Source organism: Saccopteryx bilineata, chromosome 6 (genome assembly GCF_036850765.1).
Source record: "Saccopteryx bilineata isolate mSacBil1 chromosome 6, mSacBil1_pri_phased_curated, whole genome shotgun sequence".
Lineage (NCBI taxonomy): Eukaryota > Metazoa > Chordata > Mammalia > Chiroptera > Emballonuridae > Saccopteryx > Saccopteryx bilineata.
This window is the reverse complement of record NC_089495.1, coordinates 143,062,069-143,074,953: the sequence shown is the minus strand read 5'-3', so window position 1 is coordinate 143,074,953 and position 12,885 is coordinate 143,062,069. Positions and strand designations below refer to the sequence as shown.

Below are 12,885 nucleotides of genomic sequence, written 5' to 3'. Positions count from 1 at the left end.
ATTTGCTTATGGGTATATATATATTTTAATTTTTATTAGTTTTAATTTATTTTGTTTATATAAATTCAAGTGTCCCACTGAATATAACACCCTCACCCCCCACCCCCATGTCCCTATTTACACCCTTTTTGCCCCCCCAGTTCTCTCCCCTTTCCCTCTGGGCTTTGCTGTGCTGATGTATCTCTATGTTATGTATGTATAGTTTCACTAATCCCTTCACCTCCTCTGACCCCGTTCCCTCAGCCCCCTTCCCTGACAGCTGTCCTGCTCCCTGTGACCCCGCCTCTGCCTCTATTCTGTTCCTCAGTTCACTTTGTTCATTAGATTCCTCATATAAGTGAGATCCTATAATATTTGTCTTTCTCTGCCTGGCTTATTTCACTTAGCATAATAATGGTTATGGGTATATTTGTAAGGTGTACTGTTTGATGGATTTTTTTTCCCCTGTATTTGTCTGAAGCCGGAAACGGGGAGAGACAGACAGACTCCCGCGTGCGCCCGACTGGGATCCACCAGGCACGCCCACCAGGGGGCTACGCTCTGCCCACCAGGGGGCGATGCTCTGCCCCTCCGGGCGTCGCTCTGTTGCGACCAGAGCCACTCTAACACCTGGGGCAGAGGCCAAGGAGCCATCCCCAGCGCCCGGGCCATCCCTGCTCCAGTGGAGCCTCAGCTGTGGGAGGGGAAGAGAGAGACAGAGAAGAAGGAGAGGGGGAGGGGTGGAGAAGCAAATGGACGCTTCTCCTTTGTGCCCTGGCCGGGAATCGAACCCGGGACTTCTGCACGCCAGGCCGACGCTCTACCACTGAGCCAACTGGCCAGGGCTGGATTTTTTTTTTTTTTTTTTTTTTTTAGGTAAAGACAGTCTCACTAATATCTCTGACACCTATTGATGATTTTCTTAACCATTTTTAAAAATACTAGATTTGCTGTAGTTTTTACTTTATGATTAAAAGACTTTATACCATGAGAAAACATTACATTAATCTTTTTTTGCATGACATGTGTTTATTTTGTAGGTACCAAAGACACTGGGATTATTAAGGATGTTAAGTGCCAAGTTTTACAGTCGCCCAGGACAAGAGCAGGTAACTCACAAGCTTCACCTTGTGCTTCTCAAATGTTTCCACCAGTGTACCGTTAAGAGCAAAGCTGACAGACTCTTGACTGCTACGTGTCTTCCTCTGTATATGCTCTTAATTGTACATTGATGGCTAATGTGGATAATACGGTGCGTTGAGTCAGGTGTAATTCTGGAGTTTTACTACAGTCACGTTTAGAGTTTGGTTCTGTAGCAGATATTTGGCACTAATCTTGGGCCATCATGGAGAATGGTGAGGGCATGACTCTTCTAAGGGTACTGCCTGATAAGTGCCATCTGGAAGTGCTGGGCCCTGTGTTGCCAGACTTTCTAAATGTTCCGGAGAAATGAGGTTTGGGCCGCCATTTTCAGGTCTCTGTTTTATTCTTTCTGGGCAAACCACCTTAGACCCTGTCCTTCATAAATGCTTGAACGGGAAACAGATGTCCAGTTAGTGTGTGCTCGGTCCTTCTGATCCTGTTGTAGCTGGTAGGCAGATAGAGTCTGCTTGTACGGCTTCTCTTGTGGTAACTGGGCAAACTTGCTTATCTTGTAGGAAAGAACTGAGAGATTATTTGAGTACATAGGACGTGAAAGACAAGTTCTTTCTCTGTGTACCTTGAGGTTGGCCAAGTAAAATCGGTGCATACAAAGTTTCTCCCCTCTGTGGCAACCATTAGATTTTTTAAATTGCATAGTTTACCAGCAACTCTGGAAAGTCTTAAAACATTCACAGTGTTCCCTAAATTAAGGAACGAATTTCTCCCCTGGCCGCCTTAGTTCCCATTACCCTTGGGTCCTCTTTTTTCCATCCCTCTCTTTCTTTCCTTCCCTTTTCTCCTCTTCCATAGCATTATTTTCTGGCCTGTCTGTGATGTATGGAATATTCCAGACATTGTGTCCATACAGAATTTTTTAAAGATGTGGACCCAGAATTCAGGAAATTAACAGTCTACTCAACATCAACCCATAAAAGTTACTGAGAACTCATGGTAATTGATGTGTGATATTAAGGAATATTTTTATAATGCCCTCATATTTGGGCTTTGGGTGATAGATAAATTACAACACTATAAAATAGATTTAAAAATCCTCCTTAAGGGTATGCGTCTCTTGTTTCTCTATGCCGGAGCACATTTATAATGTCACGAGCTGTTGGAATCCTTAATTAGGAGAGATCATTTATGACATGGCACCCTTTAAGAAGTGTTATTAAATTCTGGAAGTTATTTGTATTGAGCGACAAGCCCTTGCTCTGCCATTAATGTGCTGTTATTTTTGTGTAGGACGGGATCTTTAAGATGAGCCTCTCTCCGGACGGGACCCTCCTTGCCGCCATTCACTTCTCAGGGAAACTCAGCCTCTGGGCCATTCCCTCCCTGAAGCAGCAAGGGGCGTGGAGTCAAAGCGAGCAGGTGTGTCTTGGTTCTGGTTGTTCTTAGCTGATTGTCATTTAAGGGAGAGTGCTGACAATGCTGATTTCAGCTGGTTGATATTTTACTGTAGTGCACTGACATAATTTATTCTCATCATTCCAAACTTTATTTAAATATTATAGTATAATATTATCAGCGTTGTAGGACAGATTAAGACTAGAGCAGCACTGTGTACTGATTTTAATTTCTGGTGCAGTATACTCTGTATACGGAGTAATTTGTCCATTTGAATTTTCCATTTCCCCTTTTTTTCATTCTAGAAATACAGATTAGAGATGTTAGCATTTTTAGCTTTGGAAGGTCAGTGTTCTAAAAGTGTTACAATTCCTCCTAAATTTGGGCTTAAAGCTTGAAGGGAGTTATCTTTTCACTCAATAGGTGGATAGTGAAGATGTAGAGAAAGCTAGAACTGTTAAGATTTTTAATTTTTTAATTTATTTATTTTTAAAGAGAGAGAAGAAAGGCCCTAGGGAGGATTGAAGGGAGAGAGAGAGGGAAAGGGACAGAGAAGCATCAATATGTTGTTCCATTTAGTTGTGTATTCTTTGGTTGCTTCTTGTATGTGCCCTGATCGGGGATCAAACCCGCAACCGTGGCGTACTGGAAAGACACTTGAACCAACTGAACTACCCGATCAGGTCCTAGAACTGTTAACTTTTTAATGTCTTGCAATGACAGGTTTTAAGAATTAAATGATTTAGTTATTTCAGAACAGATAGAATCAACATCTATAATTTAAAACCATGATGGGCTAGTGAGGTCAGCTCATATAATGCTGCGGTTACAGAAGAATCTCAGTTACATATAACTTATGTTATAAATCTTTTACTCTTCTAATGATCACTTTGCATTTGAGCGCTTTAATAGTTATTTTCCCTTTTTCCCCTCTATTTCCCATTTTCCTGTAGAAATATCTGGTCACCAGCTTTAGTGTATAGTTTTGTAATTCTAAGATTGGAGCATTTTCCCTGAATGATCTGAATGGATTGATGTCCTTTTTCAGAATTCTTTTCTTCAATTAAGCTGTACTTTTAAAAGAATTCTTAATAAGCTAACAATATTTTTGTTTTAGAATACTAGAGGAAAAGAGAAAGTGAATCTACATTTTCTCACTCTTTTCTTAGACTTGTTTATACATTTTGACTATTTCATTCTTGAGTATTTTCAACACAAGCTTAGGGAGATTATTTCCTGCCCTTGCTTTCCTACTTTCAGTTTAATCTGATCTCCCCATTTCTACCGTCTCCCTCACTGACTGGGTCCACATTAGCTCTAAGTGGAGGAGGTGCTCTTGGTCTTCAACCTCGGTAGCTAAATCAAGGGTCAGTCTCTGTCCTCTGAAGTTAGAGCTAATATGACTCTTATCTTCATTCTAGAAGTGGAGAGAGTCAACTCTCAAAACTGATAACTCATCCAAAGGGTACCCGAATTTTTAGGATGATAAAATATTCAGCTTTTGTCATTTGGGAAGATCCCAATGTTCAATTGTGTGTGGAAAATTTTACATTTGGACACATTTTTTTCTTAAATGATGAAAACTTTGAATATTAAAGGCATTTCCCCCTTCCCCTGACTTTCTGTTTTCTTAAATTATTTTCATTCACCTAATAGAAAGCACACTTAGTATTTCTTGTGAATATCCTAGAACAGTGGTTCTCAACCTGTGGGTCGCGACCCCAGTGGGGGTCGAAGGACCAAAACACAACGCGACCCCTGTGTTTTGGTCGCGACCCACAGGTTGAGAACCGCTGTCCTAGAATGTCATACATGTAGCATAAGGGCTATTCAAGTAAAATCTATTAGCATTCTTTTGTGTTTATTGAAATTCTGGAGAGCTTTTTCTTTTTTTTTGTCTACAAAGATAAATTGCATCTGTGATAGTCATTATTGACATACACTCAACTTCTTAACTGGTTAGACATTTTTTTTGTCTTGTTGCCAGTCAATGTCATATTATCCATTACACTTGGACTTATTAATGTTATTTATTAATTGGAATTTTATAATGATTGTATTAAAATAATTTAAGAATTGTGTAAAAATCTTGAAACTCTAGCATGAATAAGTATAAATGCCTCAGTCATTGGACTAGCTCATCAGGAAAGTGATGGGACAGGCAAGGAAAAGAATAAGGAAAGGGCCAAACAGGTGCATGGTGGGACGACATGAAGTCAGGCTAGAAGTTTGTCTCTAGTGTTGTCCTCAGGAGTGTTCTGAACAGAAATACCCTGGGAATTTGGAAGGGCAGCTCATCAGGACTTGCTGTGGCCTGATTTTTCTGTTGTACCTCAGTTGCATTTCACCTCCTGTGGCTCTGACCCAGTGACCCCTGAGCAGTCTGATTATTACCTACTGAGTGCTGTCCCAGCATTATTCAATAGGGATGCAGTAGAGCTGAGATTTGATTCTGTGTCTCTCAAACTCTGATGTCCACGCTCTTTCTGTGACCATGTTGGGAAACAAATACACTTTACAAAGTGGAAAACACCCTTATTATTCAGAGTTTATCTATTTGATAATCTTTCAGTGAACAGAGACAAATCCTTTTTTCCACTGAATGTGGCACTGATTTCTTCACCCTCTCAGATATGTTGAACTTTTGGCCTGGTTAGTGTGCCCCAGGTTCTAGAATAAATAATTGAGGTAGCCTCTTTTTGCTAGATCCTTGACTCTGTAATAAATATCTGCAATATATGCTGTGGTGGGACGTGAGATGGCGACGATAACTCTTTGTCCAGCAGAAGGAATTTGAACAACCACACTTTGCTTGAGTCTGCCACCTATGTCCTGGGGATCAGTCACATTGGCTTGGGCTTTTTACATTTGGGCTTTAATATATGAAGCGAGTCATTAAAACCTAGCATGCTAGAGTAAGTGCTAAAAGGCTTGTATATAACAGCACTGCAAAGAGTAGGTAGCTACTATATTCAAAGCAATAATCGTAAAATAAAGTTCAACTATTTTTTGTATCTCTATCAATGCTGGAGTAGAAATGTAATAAGTCACAGCCCTTATGATCTTCATAGTCTTGCAAGGAAAATGATAAACAAATCAATGAAATAACATGTTAATGTTATGGAAAGATGAGCTCGGAGGGAAGGCACATAAATTCAGTTGATGGTGTCGGCAGGAAGGACTGTTGGGAATAAATAGCATTTGTATACTAGACAGTAAGGCTTGGCTGTCTATAGATTGATTTTCATCTATTTCATTTGCTTCATAGCAACCTTATTAGTGAAATATGGGTTTATACTCATTGTGATAGAACAGTGCTAAAAGTGGTTAACTTGGAACACTAAATGTTAGTGTTAGAAGAATCAAGATTTCCTGTCGACCCTGGTCCTCTGACTTCATCGGTTAAGCCTTTTTTATTAGACTATCTTCTTACAGGTCTTAGGCTGAGAAATACTGACTTTTATCTGGGCAAATAGGTTCCAGCTATGATATTAATGGAAAGCAAGGGAGAGAGAGTCCATGTAGCTGATATGGATGACTCTTGGGAGTGTGCACTTTATTATGTAGACACTCTGGAGATGTGTTATTATTAAGTGTGTTCATCACAGGCTGAGAAACACATAAACAGCTGCTCTTTCCTCACTCGTCTGGCAATAGGCAAGCGACGTCAGCTCAGCTAGGTAGGACAGGGCTCTGCTTGTCCTTACTGCCACTCTAGGAAATGAATGGACAAACCACTTAGTTAAAAATAGGTTCCATGGTAATATACTGTATATACTCAGAGCTTGTAATTTTCACTTAAACATGCCTGAGAATACACTCACGTTACCATTGGGCTGTACAACCTTAAATTCTTTTCCCAAATTGTGAAGTCAGCTCATCTGGGACTTTCTTTATGTAATCTACTACTTTATTAGGTTTTGTAATGTGCTTTGTGTGATTATTTTCTCTATAAAATCTAATGATTAAAGATAGCCGTACAAGTGCCTCTCCTGATTTTCTCCTATCTAGTTGTGAGTTGATTAACTACTCTGGTTTTCATTGTCAATATGAAAATCCATCTGGCTACAAATCTGGGAGTATTAAGTATTTGTTCATGTCTGGAATATAGTAAATTGCTAAAGTGATTTTCATCTCAAACATTTCCCATATGTTGTGTTTATGTATTTACATCTCATTTTTGGCCTTAATTTGTCTCTGGAGAAGTTTTATTAGGTGCCTGCTTGTGCTTCCTTAGAAGTGGCAGGCAGAAACTTACCTTTTTTGTTCTCATTTTATTTTCTCCTGGGCACATAGTAGGTAAGGACTGACTTTGTTAGAAGGCTGAATCAATGACGGATAAGTGAGCAATGATGGATAAATGGCGGTTTCCACGATTTCACTAGACTTAGCTCCTTGGAAACAGGCCCTGAATACACATTTCTTCCTTCCCTGGGATCTCACATTGGGCGTGGCGTAGTGAACACTAATCAATGTTTAGGGAGTGAATAAACTTTCGAAAGGTTGCTTTTATGTTTTCGGAGGCAGGGGCTTCACTATGTTTAGCTTCCAGCTATTAAAAAAAATCAGATGCAATCCTTAAATCTGAAGAAAATGTTATTTTAGCCATTATAGTCTTTTCTTTACAAAATCTATAACTGTATTCATAGGACATCTCTCTTCAGGCTCCCGCTGTGCTCTAAAGTGAGGACATCTTAGGCTGTTTTCAGACTCATCGTAGCACACCATACCAAGGAGCGGCATGCAGGTGGCTTCTCAGAAAGAATCCATGCGGTGCTGGAAGCGAGCCCCACGTTTGCGCTCACAGGTCACAGGAGCTCGCGGTCCTGCCCGCTGCGCACTAGCCTGCAGAGTGCATACTTCAGGTCGTAAAGCATGGCCAGGGCGCGGCCAGGGCACGTTTCTCTGCATAGTGTCCTCGGAGTTCAAGGGTGATTAGTTTGGGCCAATTTGAATAGTTTGAGGAGAGCAGTGGGAGTGTCACCTTTGGAAGTTGCGAGGGATACGCTGTCAGCTTGCTGGACGGGCATCCACCTCGGCCTGAAGCAGATTTCGGTTTGGAGTTTTGTTTGGGCTTCTTTCTTAAATGTACTACTGTACAGATAATTTCACCAAACTGCCGCATTTTGTAAGGTTAAACATTTAGTTGAGATACTTAGTTGAATCTACTATGTAGAATGAATACATGTAGAATACATGAATATATATAGAGTGAATATGCTAAAGCAGGAAGACAGATATTTAGATATATACCCCAGATAATTAAAAGAGATACACAAACAAACACACTTATGTACATGCCATAGCAGAATTATTGACAACAGCCACAAGGTATAAACAACCCAAATGTTCGTTAATGGAAGGATGGATAAACAAATTATGGTATAGATCTACAGTAGCATATTACGAAGCCATAAAAAGGATGAAGTACGTGCATGCTCCAACTTGGGTGAACCTTGAGAACATTATGCGAAGTAAAAGAAGCCAGACACAAAAAGTCACATGTGATATGAACCCCTTTATATGGAATATCTGGAATAGGTAAATCCATGGAGACGCAGACTGATTGTTGGTTGCTGGGGCTGGGAGAAGGTCGGATGGGAAGTAATTGGTTAATGGGTAAGTGGTTTTACTTAGAATGGCGGAAATGCTTTGGAACTAGATAGAACTGACACAATATTGTGACTGTACCAAATGCCACTAAATTGTTCATTTTGAAATGGTTAATTTTATGTTATGTGGATTTCACCTCAATAAAAAAATGACATCATTAATCCCCTTTCCCCCCAAAACCCCCGAACAAAAATATAGTTAATTAGAATCTGATGTCCTGTCCTTTGGTTAAATTGACCTACTTTCTTCTGAATAAACAGTCTCTTCCATGTACTTCTGTTCAGGTTTTGTTATCTGGGGTGTCTTCAGTCTCCCATTTTCCATATCCAAACCTTACCCAGACTTAAAAGTATAGCCCTTTAAGGCTTGCTTTGTACCTCTTGAGTTCCCTTCCCTTTGTCAAGCTCAGGTGATTTCTTTGTCCTTTGAAGACCCCTAACACTTCTATCTGTACATATCTTGGGGGGCAGTTATCCAATTTGCCCTTGGGTTACAGTCTTATATGTCCATTTCTTAGTCCTTTGCTGGCTTGAGTGTGGGGCCTAGAGCATCTGACTTTTTTCCTTCTCTCTCTGTGTAAGTACACAGAATTCACTGACTAAACAGCAGAAGGAATTACAGTTTTGAGAGGGTGCAGGAAAACTAGTACTGTGTCAGCTAATTTTTCTATAGCATAGACATTCTAATTAGGGCTCAGTGATTTAAACGATCAGCATTTAGCCGCTATGACATGTGGACACTCTAATGGATCTGCAAATACAAGGTTGACTAGAACAGAGTACTGGATGCTGAAGAACAGATCTTGACTTTGTGTTTAAAATTGAATTTGCAAGAGACACCATTATTTTGGCAATTTGCCAGAGCAGTCTTGTCCCAAAGTGCCTGGAGACTGGCTCTAGGGGACCAGCTGTTTGTTCATGATGCTCTTTCTCAGGAACTTTGATCGAGACAAGCACACATTGAATTCTCAAAGGCCTTATACCAACGAGGTGATTTCTTTAAAATATTGTCTCAAGATCTTTTTGGTGATATTTTAAGGTGATGTACCATATATCTCCTTAAATTTACCCAAGGCTGAGTCATAACTAGTACTGTTGTTTGCTGGGCTTAAGTTTTTTTTTTTTTGTATTTTTCTGAAGCTGGAAACGGGGAAAGACAGTCAGACAGACTCCCGCATGTGCCCGACTGGGATCCACCTGGCATGCCCACCAGGGGCGACGCTCTGCCCACCAGGGGGCGATGCTCTGCCCCTCCGGGGCGTCGCTCTGTCGCGACCAGAGCCACTCTAGCGCCTGGGGCAGAGGCCAAGGAGCCATCCCCAGCGCCCGGGCCATCTTTGCTCCAATGGAGCCTTGGCTGCGGGAGGGGAAGAGAGAGACAGAGAGGAAGGAGAGGGGGAGGGGTGGAGAAGCAGATGGGCGCTTCTCCTGTGTGCCCTGGCTGGGAATCGAACCCGGGTCCTCTGCACGGGGGCCAGGCCGACGCTCTACCACTGAGCCAACCGGCCAGGGCCGGCTTAAGGTTTTAAAGTGTTACTTCAAGCTCCCCTTGGGTCGTCCCAGATATAGGCAGGAAGACACACATGTCATCATAGACTTAAATGGGGATGTGCCTACGCTGCTGTGGGAGCAGGAACTCTGCTGACTGGGCAGCACTGAGAACTTCTAAATTGCTTATGAGTGATCAAATAAGATTTCAATTCAGTTGATTATTTTCAATAATACATATCTTATTTATTCTAATTCTTTGAAACTTAATTATCTTTTTAATGGTTAAGTCAACTCGGGCAGTAGTTCTTTCCTTAGTATATAAACTTAGTGGTTTATGGTAACATTTTTGGGATAAAGTTTAAAGACTTGCATCTTCTGTTTTAGGGACCTCATGGAGTGACCTATTCCAGTAGTAGAGAGTAGGAGGTTCTTTCAGGCCATGCAAAGAAATATTAATTTTAATAGTCTGAAGACTTAGCCACTGATATAGTGGTAATATCACATATATGCTTATTGTGTCATATTTGGTGAAAAGCACGTTTGACTTAAATAGAGCATCACTTTTTTAGGCTTAAAATTTCAGCTGATTGTGCAGATGATTTGTTTTATTTTGTTTTCTATATGTTGTAATTCTGAAGAGTAAGTAATTAACAGGGAGCCAGAAGGGTGTCTGACAGTGGCTTAATCTCAGTTGTCTTATAATATTTGAGAGGTAATGATGTGTCATTGCATTTACAAAGTTGGGTAAGACATTATGATGCCACGAGATTAGAATATGAACGGGTTCAGTTTGAAGATTGCATGGCTATATATTTTTAATTAGTAAATTTTTAGCCATAGAGATGACATGGAGGTTGTGGAGCCCAGGCTCAGAGCTGTGGAAGCCAAAGCCTTGGGGGGGGGGGCTCGATCCAAGCTGGTGTTTGTTCACAGCGGCACAGCTGCTCTCCCAGAATGTAGGTGCGAGTGTGTGCAGAATTATTTGTTAGTGTATCTTGCTTTCATCTGTATTAGTTGCATACTTGCCATCTTATTCTTCCCATGCACACTGTTCTCATCAAGTTGAGTCCCAGCACTTGCCTGTGTACATGTAAGTGTTAGGACCAGTGCTTTTCAAGGTTATGGGAAGGAGTAGTTTTCAACTCAGTGTAGCTAAGAGAACAAAGGAAAGTATCATCTCTATATTTCACTGTTTTAAAAAACCCATAGTTCTTGACGATGTTCTTATAATTTTCTTAACAATGTTGACTCAAGAAATCATGTGTGTATTTTTTATATTTAGCCAGGATATGATGACCTTAATCCTGACTGGAGGCTCTCTACTGAGAAGAGAAAAAAAATCAAAGGTGAGTTGAATGAAATATGAAATTAAAACCTTAAAACATTCCTATTGTATAATAAATGTGTTCTTAAGATGATATTTGTAGGGGAGGGAAAAAATCTCTTTCTTTTTACCCCTTGGGTTCCTTGGCTGGGACCCTGCAAATTTAGATTGACCAAATACAGAGCTAACAAGAAAAGAACAAAAGGAAGTTTATTAAGATGCACGTGGGGCTTACACACAGGGGCACCTGGAGATGAGGACCTCCAGGGCGGGTGGGACATTGGGCTTAAATGGCATTTTACAAGGAACAGTACATTGTAGAGAAGTGACAGCACAAAGGAAAAGAACTTTGAGTTTCTCTAATTTCTTCAGCTTAGAGTATCTCTTCTGTCCAAGTGGCATGTTTGTGGTCGGCATGTTATCCTGATTCCCTTCATGAGTGTAGGAGGCAGTCGGCATTGAATACTGTCATATATCTATCTGTCTTCCATTTTTAAAAAGGGTCTAATTCTCATATTGTTTGTCTGAAAGGTGATATAAGAAAATTTTCCAAAATCTTTTATAACTGTGACAATTTGTACACTTTGTACACACACATCTTTTAATATAATTATGTTGAAAATGGTGAAATATATATTCTTTATATTTTGAGAGGAAAGACCTTAATATAAACTCCCATCCCTGTAATTTTGGACTTTGATGGGCTGATTCTTGGCACTTAGGTGGTTATTAAATAGATTACTATTTTGTAAAAATTCGAGTGATGACTTGCAGCTCATTTTTTCTTATTATTTAATACATTTTGGGCCCAATATGGTTTTTAAATGGATTATCGGACTAAATGTATTGTATTGAGACAACACTGACGGATGCTTTTGTGTTGTTTGCCTTCCCCCGTTAGATAAAGAGTCCTTCTACCCACTGATAGATGTCAACTGGTGGGCCGACAATGCTGTGACTTTGGCTCGCTGCTCTGGTGCTCTGACTGTTTCCTCTGTGAAAACTTTGAAGAATTTACTTGGAAAATCCTGTGAATGGTTTGAACCGTCACCTCAGGTCACTGCGACCCATGATGGGGGATTTTTAAGTTTGGAGGTAATGCTTCCCCTCGTAGAACAGCCACTGGGTTCAAAAGTAAATATGGATTTCACCAAAAACCTAAATATCTATTTATTTATTTATTTATTTTTTTGTATTTTTCTGAAGTTGGAAACGGGGAGGCAGTCAGACAGACTCCCACATGCACCCGACTGGGATCCACCCGGCATGCCCACCAGGGAGTGATGCTCTGCCCATCTGGGGCATTGCTCTGTTGCAACCAGAGCCATTCTAGTGCCTGAGGCACCAGTGCCCAGGCCAATTTTGCTCCAATGGAGCCTTGGCTGTGGGAGGGGAAGAGAGAGACAGAGAGGAAGGAGAGGCGGAGGGGTGGAGAAGCAGATGGGCGCTTCTCCTGTGTGCCCTAGCCGGGAATCGAACCTGGGACTCCCACACGCCAGGCCGATGCTCTACCACTGAGCGAACCGGCCAGGGCCAATATCTATTTTTTTAAATTTGTTATCCCATTTATCTAATTTTGATTGTAAAAACTAAAGTCTATGACTGGAATTACAGGTTGAGTGCAGTATAAAAAGATCTATTGTTTACTCAATTAAAAATTTGCACTGGACCTTGGCTGGTTGGTTAGAGCATTGGCCTGGCATGTGGATGTCCTCGGTTTGATTCCTGGTCAGGGCACATAAGAGAAGTAACCATCTGTTTCTCCCTCCCTCCCCAACCCTCCCCTTCTGCAGCCATGGCTCAATTGGTTTGAGCACATGAGGCCTGGGTGCTGAGGATGGCTCTGTGGAGCCTCTGCCTCAGGTGCTAAAAATAGCTCATTTGAGAGCATGGCTTTAGGTTGGCAGAGCATCCGCTCCAGATGGGAGTTGCTGAGGATCCTGTTGGGGTGCATATGGGAGTCTGTCTTTCTATCCCTTCGTCTCA

The 12,885-nt window shown here is 41.1% G+C and overlaps 1 protein-coding gene across 1 annotated transcript in view; it reads left to right on the top strand.

The window, feature by feature from the left end:
• Positions 1-12,885, top strand: part of NBAS (NBAS subunit of NRZ tethering complex) — a 352,849-nt gene that overhangs the window by 82,520 nt on the left and 257,444 nt on the right. Inside the window, 4 exon segments of the mRNA XM_066234551.1 lie at positions 1,020-1,088; positions 2,368-2,496; positions 10,858-10,921; positions 11,801-11,994. Coding sequence (XP_066090648.1) covers positions 1,020-1,088; positions 2,368-2,496; positions 10,858-10,921; positions 11,801-11,994 — 456 coding nt within the window.